This window comes from Drosophila navojoa, chromosome 3 (assembly GCF_054131105.1).
Source record: "Drosophila navojoa isolate 15081-1374.11 chromosome 3, UAZ_NAV_1.0, whole genome shotgun sequence".
NCBI classification, from domain to species: domain Eukaryota; kingdom Metazoa; phylum Arthropoda; class Insecta; order Diptera; family Drosophilidae; genus Drosophila; species Drosophila navojoa.
Window position 1 is genome coordinate 10,640,532 of NC_142891.1, and position 18,870 is coordinate 10,659,401.

Below are 18,870 nucleotides of genomic sequence, written 5' to 3' on the forward strand. Positions count from 1 at the left end.
AAGCGTCGCATGTTTACTAGAGAACTTCAACGAATTAGTCAAAAAGAAAAAACTACAAACGAACTTACATAACAAGATAAACTCACTTGAAAATTACATCAATATATAAAATAATAAAAACAAGAGAATTGAGAAAACAAACGAATGGTAACTCCAGTTTATAAGCATTTTTGTCCATTGGTTGATTTCGTTAGCCTGACCTAAATTGTTTTGTTATTAATGGCTTAAAGCATGACAATCAACGAAAAATATGTAATTTAAAGGCATAACGATGATTGCTTAATTTCTAAACCAAAATCGCAAAAACTTCAAAATTATGTTATTTACTTTTTTTACATTTTTTATTTATTTTCTTTGTTATTAAATATTTGAGAATTACCTAACAAAATTAATAAAAAAAAAAAAATCCATTAGTATATGTGTAAGTGTTGTGTTTTAAGCTATTAACATAAAATCTAACATGACACTTTTATATAGTTTCAATGACAAAACAAAAATAGCTAATTATAGGAAAAAAGCAGAAGCCTAATAAATCTACATAAATATATATACAACAAAATTTTGCATTTATCTGAACATCATTTTGAAATTTGCGGGCACTAACAGGTCTTATTAACAGCAGGTGGCTAGAGTCACTGTTAAAATACTCAGTTGGTTATGCTAAGAACAGTTTTTTTTTTAATGTTAGCTAACAGCTCTCTCGTGACGTCACATTTTGAGTTTGTATTTTGTTTGGCAGGCACAAATTCGACATCCTTAAAGTTTTTATTCCAAGTAATCAAAGTAGATAATTTTAATGCTAATTTATATAGTAAGTTTCAAAAAATGATGAGTTCCTCGTTTTGTTTCCTTCATGTATTCGAATTCTAACTTATTGGATTATTGAACAAGAAGGCGCAATAACTTTGTACTTTAAATTTCATATAAATTTCCTAATATACATATGTAATTTGATTAGTTTTAAAAAGTGAAAATCTGTTGATGATCGACCACTCGTATGTTGCGACACTGTCACAACAGTCCCGTAGTAATCGTTATCGTTATCGTATTACGCTGTTGCAGGGCTGCATAGAATCACTATCATTGTCGAAATGGACTGGCAGCCTTGTCGCCGTAACATAAGAGTTCATTTTGGATTGTAAAAAAGTGCAAAAATCCTAAATTCTACGCATAAATAATTAGTACATAGTGTAATTAAGAAGCGTGTAAGTGTACCACGCGTTGCCGTTGCAGCGTATAGCAAGTGCTGATATTTTGAGGGCCAACTGCATTCAATGTTGCAACTCGAGGCTGTCGACGTCGTCGTCGTCGTTGTCGTTTGTCGTTGTTGCCCACATATATTTCTCATTTTTTTTTTGGCCTGGGGCTCTGCTGATTATGCCCGATGGCAGCAACGTACGAGGGGCGACGCAATTGTATTTTATTTATAACAAAATGCGCGTTTAAAGGCAAATTCAAGTTGTATACGCTCGTCACAATTTCTTTTTTATTTTAATATATTTTGTGTTTTCAATGATATTGTGCTAATCGTTTTCTTCTTACTTACCACTTACCAACACCGATCAAAAAAAGTTAAGCAAACAATTTACATCCTCCCACACACACACACATCGAGATGGCCGAGATGTCGCTCAAGCCAAAAAGAGTGGAATTTGGTGAGATCTGGAATCCGTTGAGTCGCACTGTCGAATCACTGATAACATTGCGCGCAGTTGATCGCAAAGTCTGGAATGCATGCTTTTCGTGAGTATTTGCTCCTGTCTACCGCAAAAAAAAAAAAAAAAATAAATAAATAAATAAACAAAAAATACGATAGATAAAACTATAAAATATTAATAGCAACCATATAATAATTAATAATACATAAAGAGAAAATGTTATTCGGTGTTTGTTAAATGTTGAATATTGATAACATATAAATTGCATGCGTTCCACTGTGCTACGCAGCATGATTTGCCAAAATTGAAAACATTTTCTTAGAGACAAACATTTACATAGTATATGCACATATTTTCAATAAATTTTTAAAATGTGTGTCTAAAAAAAACATACACACCTTCTTATATCCACTTAGTGATGTCTATACGTTGTGCGTGGCACAGCCGGAGCCAATGGCCGATCGACTCTATACCGAAACAAAGAATTTCCTGGAATCACACGTCCGGGAGATGCTGGCCAATAAGGTGATGGCGAAGCATGATGAAACCAATGCAAATAATACGAATAGCAGACCAGATCTACTGCAGCGATATTATAACACCTGGAGGGAATATAGCCAGGGCATCCAGTATCTTCATAAATTGTACAAGTAAGTGGTTTGCCCAACTAATCAATTGTTTTTGATTAACATGAATTATATGGTAATTGTTTACTGCCTTGCAGTTACTTAAACCAGCAGCACATCAAAAAGCAAAAGATCACGGATACGGATACAATGTATAGCAATCAGACCAGTGCGGCCGAGCAAATGGAAATTGGTGAGCTTGGCTTGAATATTTGGCGTGTGATTATGGTCGAGTATCTGGCCGAGGATCTGGTGCGTCACATATTGGAGGGCATTGCAGCGGATCGGGCCAGCAACGGAGCACTCGATTCGCATCGCGTACAGGTCATCAATGGCGTTATACATAGCTTTGTTGAAGTGGAGAACTATGAGAAGGTCATCAATGACATTGAGAACAACGTGAATAACGAAAAGACTCAAAAGCCAGACTCGTTAAATTTAAAACTGTATCAGGAGCACTTCGAGGGACCGATGCTGGAGGCTAGCGGCGCCTACTATACGATTGAGGCCAATAAGCAACTGCAACATTGCAACGTTTCACAGTACATGCAAGAGGTTATCAAGATACTGGAGTGTGAGACTAAGAGAGCGGAAAAGTTTCTTCATAAAACTTCATTGCCAAAGCTGCGCAAACAATGTGAAGAGAAATTCATTAACGATCGCTTGGGCTACATATATTCAGAGTGCCGGGATATGGTGTCGGACGAGAGGCGTCAGGATTTACGTAATATGTACATTGTGCTCAAGCCCATACCAGATAATCTAAAAGCGGAACTGATACAAACCTTTCTGGAGCACATCAAAAACGAGGGTCTGGAAACGGTGTACGCGCTCAAGGGCGAGAATATACATATTTCTTTCGTTGAGAATATGCTGAAGGTGCATCACAAGTATCAGGAGCTGATTGCCGATGTCTTTGAGAACGATTCATTGTTCCTTAGCGCTCTGGACAAGGCCTGCGCCAGCGTTATCAATCGACGTCCCAGCGAACGGCAGCCATGTCGTAGCGCTGAGTATGTGGCCAAATACTGTGATACACTGTTAAAAAAATCTAAAACCTGCGAAGCGGAAATCGATCAGAAACTCACAAATAGTATAACAATATTCAAATACATTGAAGACAAGGATGTGTTTCAAAAGTTCTACAGTCGATTTCTAGCGAAGCGTCTCATACACGAGCAAAGCCAGAGTATGGATGCCGAGGAGGGCATGATTAATCGCTTAAAGGTGTGTGTGTGTGCTCAAATAACTTATTTCCCTTATATATGTATGTATATATATATTCAAAAATTTATATATTGCAGCAAGCTTGTGGCTATGAATTCACCAATAAACTGCATCGCATGTTCACGGATATTTCAGTCTCCACAGATTTGAACAATAAGTTCAACAATCATTTAAAGGACAACGATATTGATCTGGGTATGCGAGCAGTCTATATGATTATATAGATGAAAATATTGATTTTTAAGGAAGAATTTGTTACACTAATCTACATTTTTCGTTCAGGTATAAATCTGTCAATTAAAGTGCTGCAGGCGGGCGCTTGGCCCTTGGGCTCGACACAGGTTATACCATTTGCAGTGCCCCAGGAATTTGAAAAGTCTATCAAAATGGTAAATTGAAAGAATTCTGTCTTTTTAATAAAGCAATTCAATAATGTCGAAATATGTTTCCAATTCCAGTTTGAGGACTATTATCATAATTTATTCAGCGGTCGCAAATTGACCTGGCTGCATCATATGTGCCATGGCGAACTGAAGCTGAGTCACCTCAAGAAGTCCTACATTGTGACAATGCAGACGTATCAAATGGCAATAATATTGCTTTTCGAGACCTGCGATAAGCTCAGCTGTCGGGAGATCCAGAATACGTTGCAATTAAACGATGAAACATTTCAGAAGCATATGCAGCCGATGATTGAATCCAAATTGTTAAATGCCAATTCAGAGAATCTCTCGGGTGATACGCGCATCGAATTGAATTTCGATTATACCAATAAGCGTACCAAATTTAAGATAAGCTCGGCGTTACAAAAGGAAACGCCCCAGGAGGTCAGTGCAAAAAAAATCATAGAATTTTATAGATCACATATGACTGAATGCTTATTATTTAGGTGGAGCATACGATTAACTCGGTGGATGAGGATCGTAAACTGTTTCTGCAGGCTGCCATTGTGCGTATTATGAAGGCGCGCAAAGTCTTAAAGCACAACGCTCTGATACAAGAGGTATGGGAACGCATCTTCTGGTTAATATATTTAAGCTGATTCTATATGTCTTCTGTCAACAGGTACTGTCCTTATCGAAAGTTAGTTTTACGCCCAATATCGCCATGATAAAAAAATGCGTTGAATCGTTAATCGACAAACAATATATTGAGCGTACGGCTAACTCTGGTGACGAGTATAGCTATATGGCTTAGACTGCGGATGGCTCGGACGGCTAACTAGAGATTACTACAACGGAAAAGAAATTAGCTGAAAAGAATGATAAACAAAATAAACAAACTACAAATAAACAAGCAAAGCAAAAACAAAAACGAATAAAAACCTACACTAATTCACAATGCACAACAAACCAAGCAACATATAAATAATTGTAATACCTTGTACTGCATTACACTGAGGCATATTTTGTAAAATCTTTTTAAAATTCATGACAAGCAAAGGCAGCAGCAATTACAACTAAAATATCTCGTAAATGCCGTAAGGTTAATGCAAACAATACTTTTTAGTTTTTTTTTTCGTTTCTGTTTTTTTTATGTTTTTTACTGTCTACAAATCCTACTAAAAATGAAAAGAAGAAGGCGTATAACGCCTCTCATGACTGCAAAGCCCTCCAATATGAGACGCACCAGATCTCCGACCATATTCATCCGCCACACATTCAGGCCAAGCTCACCAATTTCCATTTGCTCGGCCGCACTGGTCTGATTGTATCCGTATCCGTGATCTTTTGCTTTTTGATGTGCTGCTGGTTTAAGTAACTGCAAGGCAGTAAACAATTACCATATAATTCATGTTAATTAAACACAATTGATTAGTTGGGCAAACCACTTACTTGTACAATTTATGAAGATACTGGATGCCCTGGCTATATTCCCTCCAGGTGTTATAATATCGTTGCAGTAGATCTGGTCTGCTATTCGTATTATTTGCATTGGCCTCATCATGCTTCGCCATCACCTTATTGGCCAACATCTCCCGGACGTGTGATTCCAGGAAATTCTTTGTTTCGGTATAGAGTCGATCGGCCGTTGGTGTGTGTGTGCATTAAGTGAGTACATGTAGTACGTGTTCGTCAAAAATAAAATGTGTTTGTCTAATCATGCGGTCTTGCACAGTGGAATTGCATGTAATTTTGTATGTTGCAAATATTCCTAAAATATTTCATTTAATGAAATTTTATTAGTGCTTCTCTGTAACTAAAAATTTCATGTTCCACATAATTTTTTGTGTTCCTGTTTTCTATATCTATTTTTATATCAAGTATTTGTCGTGCTTGTTTTAAAATTGTGTAGTAAACAAAAGCAATATATTGCATTTTCTATTTTGACTGAAAAGTTCTTCTACTTTTTATTATCTAAAAATAAATATATATAAATCTCTCACTTACCATTTTCATTTTCGATCTTTCTCAATGAAACAACAGTTTTGTAATATTTTTCAAAATTTGCAATGCTATTTTTATTTCATTTCATTAAATGTTAATTTTTGTTTTATATATATATATAAATAATATATATATTTTTAAAATTCATTTGTTCTTGCTAAAAAATTATATCATTTGCTTTGTTCTGTCTGTGCATAACTTTTTTCATAGCTCTTTTATTCATATTAGTGTGTGAGTGTTCGAATTGTTATTGTAATTTGTCATTATTATTATTGTTTTTTTTTTTTTTTTTTTTTTTGTCTAGATATATTTTTTCTTTATATGCGTTTTTCCTTCAAGCAGTAGGAGAATGAACGTTGCATATAAAGTTTTTTTTTTTTAGATTTTGTTTAGTTAGTGCTTTAGAAATTTTGCTCAAATGCAGGATGTGTCGAAAGGTCTATACGAAAGATCATCTCTATAAAAAACAAAACGACTTTTTAGTGCTTCAGCTTGTTACAATTACCAACTTGAATTTGAAATTTCAAATTTTGATGATGAATTTCAATATATATATATATATAAAGTGTTCAACTTGCCAGTTTTAATTTTTAAGTACTTTTATTTGTATTTTCATTGTTAGTTTTTTTTTTTATTTTTTTATTTTGTATTATTGTTATTAAATTTTCACACTACTTTTCTAAAAAATATATTCAATAATATTAATACAAATAATTGTACATACAATATAATTAATTATAATAAATACCAACTTGCTATAGCATAATATATAATAATTCGTTAATAATACTTTTCAACTGGCTCTCTTTCTCTCTCTTTCGTTAACTGTGGGGCGGGCAACTGGTTTTCCATTTTATTTATTTTTATATTTGGCCACTTGACTTCTCAGTGTGTTAATAAAAAATACATATTTCAAATATTTCATCATTCTTCTGCCCACTAATTCTTTCATATATTTAATGACTAGTAAACGTTTACAATTGTTTATTTGTTTTATGTTTCTCATTGCGATTTATTTTTTTATTTTTATTTTTGGAAGTACAAAAAGCAAAATGCTGCCTGGTAAAGTTCTATTGAGCATTTATTGCATTTTCATTTTTCACGTTTTTCGTTTTTGGGTTGTTTTTTTTTTTTTTTTTCAAGAGAAATTTTATTATCAAATATTCTTGGAAAAGTTTGGAGGGCGTTTCGGCTGTTCTCTAGTCTCTCGAAATTACGAAATAAAATTCATATTATTGTTAAATATTTTTTGCTTTAAAATATTCGCTTGGAGTCGAAGAGATTTGCTCCAGCAACCGAGAGGAAGCCCATAAAACGAGTAGCTTCACGTATGTATGTATATATACATACATACATACATATATACCGAACGTCATAATATAAAGTAAGTTATGCTGCCAGTGGAACCCTAAACGGTTCAGTTATACTCCAAATTATGTATATAGAGTTTATATACTATATAAATTCAGTGCTGTATAATTATGTTTTTTTTTTTCTTTTGTTAATTTAAAATTTTTGTTTTGTTTTTTATTATTTTATTTTGCTCATCGTTGCGTGCTTTAATTGTGTGTTTCGGCCATGGAATTGCTTGCAAAACTAATTACTCTCTCAAAACTCAATTTTATTGCTGATATTCATACATATATATATGTATATATATATTTGTTGTTAGTTGATCTGGTCTGTTGTGGCATTTCCAAAAATTTGTTTTTTCTTTTCATCAATCATTTCATTTACATATTATTTAATTAATTAATTTCTTTTTTTTTTCAGTCTTTACGATTCACGGCTTTGTGCATTTAAATTTTTCAGTTTTATCGCATTATTTTATGACCGATATAGTTGTACGATATATGTACGATAGATATAGACATATCTAGTGCAATTTACAAACGAATGAGCGTGTGTGAAAATTTTTCAAACCGTTTGCGCGTGTGAGAATTGTGATACATACATATATTGATGGCTGAGCAGGTGAGTTTCATATAGAGGTGCGGTTATTATCAACGTTCTTTAAAAACATATGCATATACATATATGTATGTTCGATTAATTGGGAGATGTTGTGGGGGGGCAGTGTTTTGGCTTCGTTCGTAAACAAGTTTGGTATATATATTTTATTGTTACTGTTGCTTTGGCTGCTCTATTGATCCAGCGAGGCGGTTTTCGTACGCTTCCACAACGTCTTGAAGAGACCCTTCTTTTTGGCCTTGGGCGTGGCAGCAACACCAGCAGCAGAGGCGGCAGCAGCACTGTCCTTGCTGCGACTGCTGCTCTCCTTGCGCTTCGTGGAACCTAGAGAAAGAGAATGAATGTTATTAATGAAGACTAGTATCTATCACTTTAAATATAATATCTTGTATCGTCTACTTTTTATATTTTTAACGTCGACTCTATATAAATTTGAGTTTCGTTAAATTTGTGATACAACTTATTCTTAACTAGTTGTCATCATTCAATTGATTTTACGATCATGATGAATTGGCGTAATATAGCTGCGATTTCCGATCAGGAGATCTGCATCGTTAGATTGGAATTCTTATGATTTTGCTCCATAGGAAAAACTATTAGAAATAATTGTATATGAAGAATTGTAGAGTACTACAAATAGTACTTAGAAAGTTGTATATTTCCATTGTAGAAGAGCAACAGAATTTATAAGGAAAGTTATAAGACCAAAATGCATAAAAGTCTTTAGTTCATACATTGATTTCGATAACAATTTCTATTGTTTATATCCTTAGCTTGGACTCATATGTAAACTTCTTGGCTTAGTTATAATAGAAAATTGATCAACATAATTGCCTGGATTTATGTATATACTCATACGGAGAGCTTATAAAAACAGTTCTGCTAAGAAAACAGCTTAGGTATTATATATAGAACCTATGTCAACGCTTAAGCTAAGATCTTTTCCACAAGAGCACTCCTAGTGCTATAGTTGCCTTCTTCTCATTGAATAGATCTAAGGTCTCCAGAGTTCTCCTTACCAGTTTCAAATTCATAGGCATGCTTGCTATTGCTTTCATCCATGGGCAGATCACTGTACGCCTTGTGCTTGCGCTCCTTATTATGCTCTAGCAAAATAAACACAGAGAGAGAGAGAGAGAGAGGGAGAGAATAAGTCAATGTCATTAGCATTTAGTTCCGCACTTACTCTTCTTGGTGATTAGCAAGCTGGTGACACGACGCAGCGCTTCGCGCGGCGACTTGTTCAGGAAGGAGGGCGTCAGGTTGGGCGGCAGGGTGAGCGGCTTGCGTGACTGGCCCGTGCCGGACATGCCAGCCGGATTGTCCCAGACACGCACCGAGGCCAGGCGATCGATGTTCTCCGTGGAGGCGGGCCGCATGTTGCGCTGCTTCGGATACCAGCCGCGCGCCGGGGCGCCCGTCATGCGCAGCATTTCATTGGAGGCTAAGGCATGATTGATCGAACGCTGTCGGCAGATCTGAGCGGTGCCATAGGCGCCAGCTAAGCGTAGGGGAATTGTGGATGAGCAGATGTTGGCTATGCTGGCAATGCCTTAACTTGACTTACCGCCTATGCCCAGAATGGAGTTGCCCATGTTGATGCTGTTCGATGTGCTGGACCGTGGCGCAGTGCGGGAGCCACTCACAGGTATGGGATCATTTTGGCGACGATATGGCGTACGTGGTATGTCACAGCTGAAATGAAGAGCAGAACACAAGGTAAACAAGAGTGTGCTGGTCCAGATTGCTCGACTAACTGATACCATACACCCTGGGTTATGTGTTGATCAGCAGTAAAATGTGTAGACCTATCTAGTTTTGTCTATATTTGTCGGTTAAGAGCAATCGAACCTACAATTCGCCTCTACCAACACCGTCATGGCCCTGCTTGAACAATGAGTTGTAAATTCCACATTAATTCTACCAAATCTAGACCAATCATCTAGTAAATATAAACAGATTTCAAGCTTAGGCAATTGATCGCTGCTGCCCATAATTGGCTAATTGGTTAACCCTTTTCTTTAATAACTTTTGTATTACTTAATAGATTTTTATGATATTCTCAGCACAAACTCTATATATTCCCTTGAATGTTTGCCAATTAAGAAAAAATCCAAGCTCTTTCACATATTGGCATTAATTGTAACTGAACTTCAATTTAAATGTATGTAAAATTTGAGCATCTGAGAAATTGTACAGAAAAGTTCTTATGGGGTTGTAAAACAGGAATATCTATAAATTTTTATTTTATTTCTTTAAAGTGTGTAGATTTTATTGGAGCTAGATAAAAACTCTTCGTCCTGACCTCTTGATATATATAGCTGATGGGTTCTGCCCTGCCTCTTTCCGCTTGCTAGATTTTCTCAAAATCATTTCCCTGTCTTAGTCGGTTTAGGGATTGATTATAATCCAGCATTCAAGCTACTCACCCTCTGGCAAAGATTGGCGTTTCAGGAAGACTACATGAGGTTTGCAGGCGATGCTCTTCGCGTGGCGATTGCTTCAGGCTGCGCTTGGTGCCATAGTTGATATAGCGCCGTTGATAGGAGCCCGTGCCGGCCACTGAGCCGCCATCACAGGAGCCGATGGTGCCCATCGGGGGCTGGGGCAGCGGCGGCATGCCGCCCAGCCCAGTGGGTGTGGTGATGCCGCTGCCGCTGCTATAGCCAAACAACTTGGGCGAACGCTTGCGATACTGTGAATCAATGCTCCACGATTTCATAGTGTTCAACGAATGTCCGGCACGATGGGGCGGCACAGCGGGCGCCAGCGGCGGACCGGGCAAGCCGTCGGCAAAGCAGTTCGTTTGATGGGCCGGTGCTGGCGGCGCTGGCAGCTCGTCAGTGAAATGACGCACTGCAGCCACATTGTCGCGACTGCGCCGTGTGTGGCTGTTGCTGCTGTGCACCGCAGCGCCCGAGGCGGTGGCATGTACCTCGACAACGGTAGTGCCGCGATTGGCACTACCGGCAGAGGCCGGCAGCTCGAGTGGCTTGCGTGGCTCCACAGGCGAAGGCGGCAGCGGTGCATCATAGTCGAAAATGTCCGGATTGGAGCTGGGCGGCGACGGTGGCAACGGGCCAAAGCCGATGCTCTGCGATAACAGCATCTCCTTCGCGCTCTCCGACTTGTGCACGCCCGGACGGAACTCCAGCACACGCTTGGCATGCAGCTCCGCAGCGGCAGCGGCGGCGGCAGCAGCAGCAGCCGTGGCAGCTGTGCCAGCTGAGCCAGCTGACGATGCAGTGCAGCCATTTGCCTGTAACTGCAGCTGGCCAGGCAGCGGCATATCGCCACGGAGCAGCGCGCTTATGTTGTGCTCGATCTGCTTGAGCGGGGCACAGCCGTAGCTAAAGTCAGACTCCTCATCCTCTTCTAGGGTGGGCGCTAGATCTGTGCGAGGCGTGGTTGTGGTCGAAACGCGTGGCTCTGTATGAAAATTGAGAGAGGGCGGGCGGGAGAGAGAGAGAGAGGGAGAGAGAGAGAGAGGGAGAGAGAGAGAGAGGGAGGAGAGAGAGAGAGAGGGAGAGAGAGAGAGAGAGAGAGATTAGATTAAAATAAATGAGTAACTATATATTGATATTCCCTAGCTCCTACGGGAAATATGTATAAGCATATAGTATATATACATACTTTCAAAAATTAAGTTAATAAAATAAATGTCCATTTCCAAAGATGTACGAGAGCTAATTTAAGGATTGGATTAGATTTTCAATCCCTAACCTTAATAAAGAAATAGTTAGAGATTTTTCTTTTTAACAAACTCGATATATAGCTGCTATACAAAGATCTACTAAAAAGGCAAGTCCTTAGCACTTATAAGTTCTGAGATCGACGCGTTCATACATAAGGACAGACTGACAGACGGATTAATTTAGATCGACTCAATTCGTCGCACAGATCACGAATATATATACTTCATGGAGCCATGCCCCCTTCGCCTATTGCATACATTTAACCGAAATCATGATACCCCGATTTCCCATTTTCATTGGATAGCTTGCCAGTTGGATCTGCGCGACTAGCGAATACCCTTACCGTTGCCATTGTAGCCAAACGGATCGTAGCCGTTGCCATTGAGACGCGCCTCGTCGAACTCCTCGCTGCTGGAGGTGTTGTCCGGCATGGACTCGGCGCTGAGACGCTTCTCCGTCAGCATGGCCGTCTTGCTCTTGAGCGGCTTGTTGATGATCAGATGCTCGGTGGCCTCGGCAATGTCCAGGGAGAGCGCAGCTCTGTGTGCCGCCGCCATTTCCAGGCCGCGACGCGTTTGCGCCGCTGCCGCCTCGCACTCCTTGTAGATGAAATTGGCCTCTGCGGGCGCCGGCGGCGGCGGCGGTGGCAGCGACGTCGATTCGCTCGGTTCGCTGTCGCTGGTATAGAAGTCGTTGCTAATGGCGCCAGCGCCGTGCGAGGTGCGCGGCGGCTTCGGCATGCTAAAGATGTCGGCGGCACGCGGCGGCTTCTTGGCCGTGGAGCGACGTATGACAAAGGTGCCCTTGCCCAGCATGCTCTGTTCGTTGCAGAGGAAACTATTGTCGAAATCGTTCAGAGTGCTGTCCTTATGCTGTTGCTAGGAGGTTAGAAGATTCGAGATTAATGGATGGATGGTGGATGATGTTGTGCAACTGCAGTTGACTCACCTTTTTGGCAGCTGTTGAGCTGGATCTCTTGGCGCTGCTCGACTTTTTCTTATTGCTCTTGAAGTGTATCTCCCAGGCGACGCCGTTCTGCTTGACGGGCGTCAGATCTGTCGAGATGGTCGACTCCTCCAGCGAGTCCTCGGAATAGTCGTCCAATTGCTGGTGGTGCTGCTGCTGCTGCGGCTGTTGCTGCTGCTGCTGCTGCTGCGACGGCTGCTTGGCTGCGGCCACATTCATGTTGGACGCCGCTGGCGAGGCTTCGCCGCTGGACGTATGCTGTGAGCCCGATGAGCCCGACGACGAGCTGGAGCTAATGGAATGTGGATTGAGCATATGACAGACGGCCTTGTGTTTCTCCACCAAACGCTTGCCACGGCCCCCCACCTCGCCGCTAGCCTTGGCCGACGGACCCGGATAGATGGTCACCGGATGCTCGTTCAGCATCGGCTCCGGCAACTTGGCCAGATTGCCGCGCAGCACCGCATTGTGCACGGCACTGATGTCGATGCCCAGCGCATTGCGTTCCCCATTGCAGCTGCCGGTGCGTGTGGCAGCTGCCTCCAGTCCGTTCGACGAGCTGCACGCGGAGTTGGCACCCAAATTGGAGGCACGTGCGCCGCAACAGGGCAGACTCGAGTAGTTGGAGCTGGTGGCTGGCGTCGAGTTGGCGCTACGTGCCTTGGGCTAAAAGGTAAATAAATAGAGAGTGAGTGCATTAATTGATTTATCATCACGTAAATATATATATATGTATGTATGTATGTATGTATGTGTGTGTGTCTCTGTCTCCCTGCTCACCAGAGTTGTCTGTATGAGCGGCGTTGTCGCTTCCTGGCTGCTGTGCTCCGCCTCAGATAATTTGGTTAGATTCTCGGCAGTGCCGTCAACCTCATTGAAGCTGCCCTCGGGCACGGTGTCCGTGCTAGGTGTTTGTGGCACATCCTCCGAGTCCTTTTTAGACATGCTAAAAATAAAAATAAAACTTTTTGTTTTAGCAACTCTATGAACAGTCAATATATCAGTTTATTAGGTAGACAGGTTGAATAGAGGGGGTAGATCGTATATGCTAATACACATATATATAATAAATTGATTTGTAATTTAATTATCATTAGATAACTATCATTAGATAGACGATAGACGTATTTGAACTGTGACAATCCTGAATATATATGTACATATATATGTATATAAATATATATATCTCGTTTTATGAAGTATTAGGATTACATTTTATCGATAAGCCCGTTGGAGGTGTGGAAATTCGAAAAATACTATATAATATACTGTTATACATATATTTATTTTCATAAAGAAACATACACATATTTATATATATATATATATATATATATATATATATATATTTATATATATATATATATATATATATATATATAGTCACAAACGAATTTATTTAAGGTCATATCAATTTTAAATCTATTTATATACTCATGTATTCAATTCGAGGTCAAAATGATATAGAAATCTCCATACCTTCTGCAGCTTTCCAGCTAGAAACTTTAAATTTACTTATTATAATTATATTACCTCATAATTTGATGTAATATGTGTGATTTATGTAAATCGAAAAAGGTCATTTGTCGAAGTCTAGGAACTATATCTCCAGTTGGAAAATGATCAAAAATGATTTATATTTTATCACATATGTATAAGTAGAAAGCGGTATTTCCTGCCTAATATGTATAAAACTAACTCTTTCTGTTTCTCACAGCCCAAGAGCTTCAATACGTTTAGAAATCAGGCAATCACAGTCTAAATTGCCCTAACGACTTTATTATTTAACACAACAACAAAGCCAAAATAGATGATATGAGACTTTACCGATATAGAAATAATTGTTCCTGCCTATATATCTATTATCTATAGGGTGTAACTCACTTTTTGCGACTGAGACTCATATAGCCATCGTCTTCCGATTGATTCTCGCCGCTGTTGCAATGCAGCGCCGCCGGCTTGGTGGTTGCCTCCTCGAACTCCGATATGATATCATCCAGCACTTTGATGGGCTCCGGTATATCGTCCATGGAGATGGGCTCCATTGAGTGCGGCTGCAGCGAGTCGTTGCTAAAATCGAAATGAAAATGTAATTAGGCTACGCTACGTCGTGTCGGCTTGACTCTGACACAGAGTCATCAACTCTGTCGCTCTCACTCAGTCTCTCTGTCTCTCTTTCTCTATCTTGTTCACAATTTGATTTTAATTTCATTTAGAGCTTGCGACATACTTTTGCTTTTGTTGGTCGTTGTCCCCATCCACAGCATCCAGAGCTGCGGGCTCCACCTCGGACATGTTGTTGGCTGCAATCGCAGTCGCTGGTGCTGCCTCAGTTGCCTCTGCTGTTGCTCCAGCTACCGCTGCCTCTGCCTCTGCCTCTGCCTCTACCTCTGTCTCCGCCGTATCCGCCTCCAGTTCCAACGCCTCCACAGAATCGCGTGCTGTGCCACACGATTCAGGTGTTGTCTCCATTATGCGATTTTCATTGAAACCAACTGCAACTTTTTTCGTATTTTTTTTTTTTTTTTACTTTTTTGTTAGTTTCTTTTTTTTTTTGTTGCTTCTCTTGTATTTCGTTGATTATGAAAATGTAATCAATGCGCCCACAGTCGCTGCCGCTGTCTCTGTCGCTGCCTCGGTCGACGTCGGCGCCGACAGCCGCTGCTCGTCTTTGTTGTCGACTGTTTCAATTTTCATCTATGCAATGTGTGAAAGTGATTGGCGTTTTTTTCAGCTCATTAAATTCGTCATTCAAATGCTGAGGGAGAGAGAGATGGCACGATTAAAGCGGGTGGGAAAATTACTTTTTTTTTCTATCGTATATATATTTTTCTGTTACTTTAATAATCAAAATGTTGTAAATGTTGCTGTAGTTCGCCGTAAGCGGCTTAAGTTGTTCGTGTTTGCTCAGCTCTGCGAAAGTTCAATAAATATTTAATATCGAATCTCTCGCCGATTTGCGTAACATGCAATTAGATTTTCCTTAGAGCTTTCGACAAACGGAACGGATATTGGTTTGATGCGCCTGAATAAATCAGTTATTTAATGGGATAATTGATGGTGTGGTCGGGTCTTGAGTTCTAAGCCATAAAAGGCATTTTAATCAATGTCAATTGTGAGAGAACAGATGAAAAATTCCTTATATGTACAGTGAAAGCAATTTAGAGAGAATAACAATTACATTAACAAAGATGACTGAATTTATTTGAACATACATTACGAATATGTAAAATATTAACAGTTCTATAAAAAGCCTTGATAATTCGGAGCTTTATTTACTTTCTCTCGAAAGTTTCGCTCCATTCGATAATTCGTAGTAATTTAAGAGTCCCTTGAATTTAGAAGAGTTGACTGAGAGATTTATCTAGTGATAATGCAAAAGTAAAAGAATGCAAAATAATTATAATTATATTTGATTATAAATTCTTGCAAAGCATAAACTTATGATTAGAGAAGTGTTTTTTATAGAAGTTCAAAAGATTTTGGCGATATTCACATATTGATAAATAATGAAATTGAATGTATATTTTGTAATATATAAATTAAATATTTGCTCACATAGTGACTTCATTTCGATATGTACAAAATGCATTATCAACTCCTTCAGTCAGTGATCTGCAAAGTAAATGGGCAAATTTATGTCCACTCTAGAGAGATTTCACTGTGGAATAAAGCAAACTTTTCTTGTTTCATTGAAAAGCCGGTCACAAAACACTTTTTAAAAAAACCCCACAAGTTAATTCCCAGGATATTCGCAGTTTCAATTTCATATCAAACTTTCCCAACTTTCAACAGACGTTGCCAAAAGCCAATTAAAATTTTGTTCCGTTTGAGCTTAGCAACAAATTTTTTGCATTGATTTTTCACTTAGTGTCTTTGCCCCCTCACGGAAGTCAAAGGAGGTGTGAAAAATGGTGGCAAACGGAGTCTGTGTGTGTGTAAAAACTATTCTCGTGCCTTGTTTCCTGCAAAGATTTCAGCCCCTTTCCCTGACCCCTACACTCATTGCCCACAATTTACTCTTAACTCCTTTGCCGTGCGTTTCCTATCTTCATTCATATTTTCTATACACTTTGTAGAGAGGAGTTATATATACATATGTATATATGGAGCTCAGGCGCACTCATACTCGCTCATACACACACACACACACACACACACACGGACAGAGCGACAGATTAGCCTGGCTGCCTTCCTGCTCGCCCACTGCAACGCATACATATAAAAGATATTTTATATTCCGCTATACATAAACAACTCACACACACAGACACACACTCATACAGACGCACGCACGTTGCTTTTGTCTTTGCGCAAAAATAGAAAAAAAAACTTTTGCGTTGGCTGCCCCAAAAACGCATTTCTAACGGATGCAGCAACAAAGTATAAAAACCCAACAATGGCAACAACAATATGGTTAAAAATAATAGAAAAGTTTGCCATTTTTAAGTTTCAAATTTCATTTCCGCTCTTATCGGTAGCTGTCCATGAATCCAGAGTTCCAATTCGAATTTCAAACTTCAGCTGCAGCCAGCCACCTACACACTCACTCACGCACACATAGACAGACAGCGCAAAGCTCCAACTTTGTCTAACTGTAAAATATACTGCGGCGACGCTGGCGTCGCTGCCTTTGCCTCTTGCCTTTTGCTTTACTGAATGAAGTTGCCTGGCGTCGACGTTGTCGTTGTCGCAGGGAGTCTGGCATCGATTTTTTCATATGCAGACACACACTCCAACTCATACACACACACTCACTCACTTAGCTTCACGATTTGGTTTGTTTTTTGTGTACGCATAATAATTACAGTTAAAAGCTTTTACTGCCAAAAGGTCAAATCAGAAATCTTCCAATTGGAAATGTTGCTAAATATAGCAAATATGCTGAGCGCGTATGCGTGTGTGCCAGAGCGAGATAGCTGACGAGCCCAAGTGCGGGGCTGATGTTTGTAATGACAGACGTAGCGACGTCAACGGTGGCAGCAACGACGGCGTCAGCGGCTTTTAAGACGATGACAAAAACAGACGGCGACTTCCGAGAACAAGAGAACTCTATTCGTATTTTGCAATTTGCTTATGAATTACATACAATTCCACCTACACACATATATATATATATTCATGTATATATGCATACACACGCACACAGACATCGGTTAATTTTAGTGTTATTGTTGTTGGTTCCGCTCGTTTGGCAAACGAATTCATCAATTTGTTGACTATTTTTGCAATATTTAACTCGATTAATTTCGAATTTGAATTTCAGGCACAAACCGCAGACCGCTCGTACGAGACACACACACACACACACTCTCATATACCTATTAAAATTTACAAAAATATTGCAATGCGATATGATGCGCGAAGCTACTGCCCAAACGCGTCTGCTTGCCTCGAACACCGAAACACGACTGAGCCGCACACAGAGAGAGAAGCCAATTGGCTACTCTATGCTGTCTGTTACTGTATCTGGTGGATGGTACTTGTCGTTGTAACTTATTCCTCACACAAACAAAATGCAAACAAAGAGCAAGCTCTTATAAGCATTGCATTGGATTTGACGTATGTGTGTGTGCATGATCCAATGATCTGCCAATATTTACTCTCTTTAGCAGACCATGTTGTCTCTGTCTGTCAACATAGTTTTGATTGTTGTAATTGTAATTTAATATGTTGTTGCATTTTCTTCATTACATTAGCACATTCCTTATTAGTGAGGGTAAAAAATTAGATTTATCTAGACTCCGGCAGCCATACAAAAGCAGAGAGTGCAATGGAAGATGAAGAGAGGAGAGAGAACGCGCGCGCATTGGTGTGGGAGTTTGTGTTTGGGTTGCAATTGCGTGCTCTCTCTCTATTTGGTTGCCCACTCAATCGTTGGCTGCCACCCCATAGCGCGCTACTGCTGTTGTTTTTGTTTGCCAAACGCCGCATGTCGCTCATTTGTTGTAATCATTAACATTGATTGGCTTTGTGTGCTTTGCTTTGTGATTTTGCACTTGGCCACGCGGCGTGTTCTGCGAACAACAAAAACAATAAAAGCCAAAATGCAACCCCTGCATTTCACGTCAATGCGGCAACTACAGCTGTTACGGCTATTAACAGAATAGTATTGCTCAAATCAAATAGTTTTGGAAGGGTGGCTGATTCACCATGTCCCCAACTCCAACTGCTCTCCGCTTTCGTCAAAGGCAATGTTAACTAACATAGCCATTTCGTTTGCCATAACAGCGCCGCTTATGATCTGATCATCATTAACAGCATATATGCTAGCTGGTTCCAGTTGGAAGAGTAGCTGAGTAAAATAACAGCAATGTTAACATGCGAATTTCATTTCCCC

General features: G+C 39.6%; 3 protein-coding genes across 8 annotated transcripts; 1 reads left to right on the top strand and 2 right to left on the bottom strand.

Annotated features, from left to right (window-relative positions):
- Positions 1-1,055: 1,055 nt before the first annotated feature.
- Positions 1,056-4,793, top strand: Cul2 (cullin 2). The gene is made up of 9 exons (XM_089256843.1): positions 1,056-1,205; positions 1,573-1,743; positions 2,075-2,308; positions 2,383-3,511; positions 3,589-3,706; positions 3,794-3,900; positions 3,970-4,338; positions 4,401-4,514; positions 4,577-4,793. The coding sequence occupies exons 2-9, from the start codon at positions 1,616-1,618 to the stop codon at positions 4,706-4,708; spliced, it is 2,331 nt and encodes a 776-aa protein (XP_089112969.1). The 5' UTR covers positions 1,056-1,205; positions 1,573-1,615; the 3' UTR covers positions 4,709-4,793.
- Positions 4,123-5,702, bottom strand: LOC115564089 (cullin-2-like). Its single transcript, XM_030387977.2, has 2 exons — positions 5,347-5,702; positions 4,123-5,272 (listed from the first exon to the last, which is right to left on the bottom strand). Exons 1-2 carry the CDS (start codon positions 5,484-5,486, stop codon positions 5,173-5,175), a joined length of 240 nt encoding a protein of 79 aa, XP_030243837.2. The 5' UTR covers positions 5,487-5,702; the 3' UTR covers positions 4,123-5,172.
- Positions 5,703-7,407: 1,705 nt separating this feature from the next.
- Positions 7,408-17,966, bottom strand: LOC115564090 (uncharacterized). 6 transcript variants are annotated; one of them, XM_089256827.1, is made up of 11 exons: positions 17,852-17,966; positions 14,761-15,288; positions 14,415-14,600; positions 13,311-13,476; positions 12,513-13,196; positions 11,908-12,436; positions 10,299-11,298; positions 9,437-9,564; positions 9,056-9,370; positions 8,889-8,975; positions 7,408-8,193 (listed from the first exon to the last, which is right to left on the bottom strand). In XM_089256827.1, the coding sequence occupies exons 2-11, from the start codon at positions 15,000-15,002 to the stop codon at positions 8,042-8,044; spliced, it is 3,489 nt and encodes a 1,162-aa protein (XP_089112953.1). In that variant the 5' UTR covers positions 15,003-15,288; positions 17,852-17,966; the 3' UTR covers positions 7,408-8,041. The 6 variants fall into 6 exon arrangements, with proteins under 6 accessions (XP_089112953.1, XP_089112948.1, XP_089112952.1 ...); XM_089256822.1 differs by having other exon boundaries at positions 11,908-12,442; XM_089256826.1 differs by having other exon boundaries at positions 11,908-12,442; positions 17,836-17,943.
- Between the last annotated feature and the right edge of the window lie 904 nt (positions 17,967-18,870).

Bases quoted from the DNA above. Each gene is read 5' to 3' on its own strand.
- Cul2 (XM_089256843.1), top strand. From the start codon at position 1,616: ATGGCCGAGATGTCGCTCAAGCCAAAAAGAGTGGAATTTGGTGAGATC. The intron at 3,512-3,588 runs GTGTGTGTGTGT...TATATATTGCAG, and splicing joins GCATGATTAATCGCTTAAAG to CAAGCTTGTGGCTATGAATT. The intron at 3,707-3,793 runs GTATGCGAGCAG...TTTTTCGTTCAG, and splicing joins GGACAACGATATTGATCTGG to GTATAAATCTGTCAATTAAA.
- LOC115564089 (XM_030387977.2), bottom strand. From the start codon at position 5,486: ATGTTGGCCAATAAGGTGATGGCGAAGCATGATGAGGCCAATGCAAAT. The intron at 5,273-5,346 runs GTAAGTGGTTTG...ACTGCCTTGCAG, and splicing joins TATCTTCATAAATTGTACAA to TTACTTAAACCAGCAGCACA.
- LOC115564090 (XM_089256822.1), bottom strand. From the start codon at position 15,002: ATGGAGACAACACCTGAATCGTGTGGCACAGCACGCGATTCTGTGGAG. The intron at 14,601-14,760 runs GTATGTCGCAAG...TTTCGATTTTAG, and splicing joins AACGACCAACAAAAGCAAAA to CAACGACTCGCTGCAGCCGC. The intron at 9,371-9,436 runs GTAAGTCAAGTT...CCCTACGCTTAG, and splicing joins CTCCATTCTGGGCATAGGCG to CTGGCGCCTATGGCACCGCT.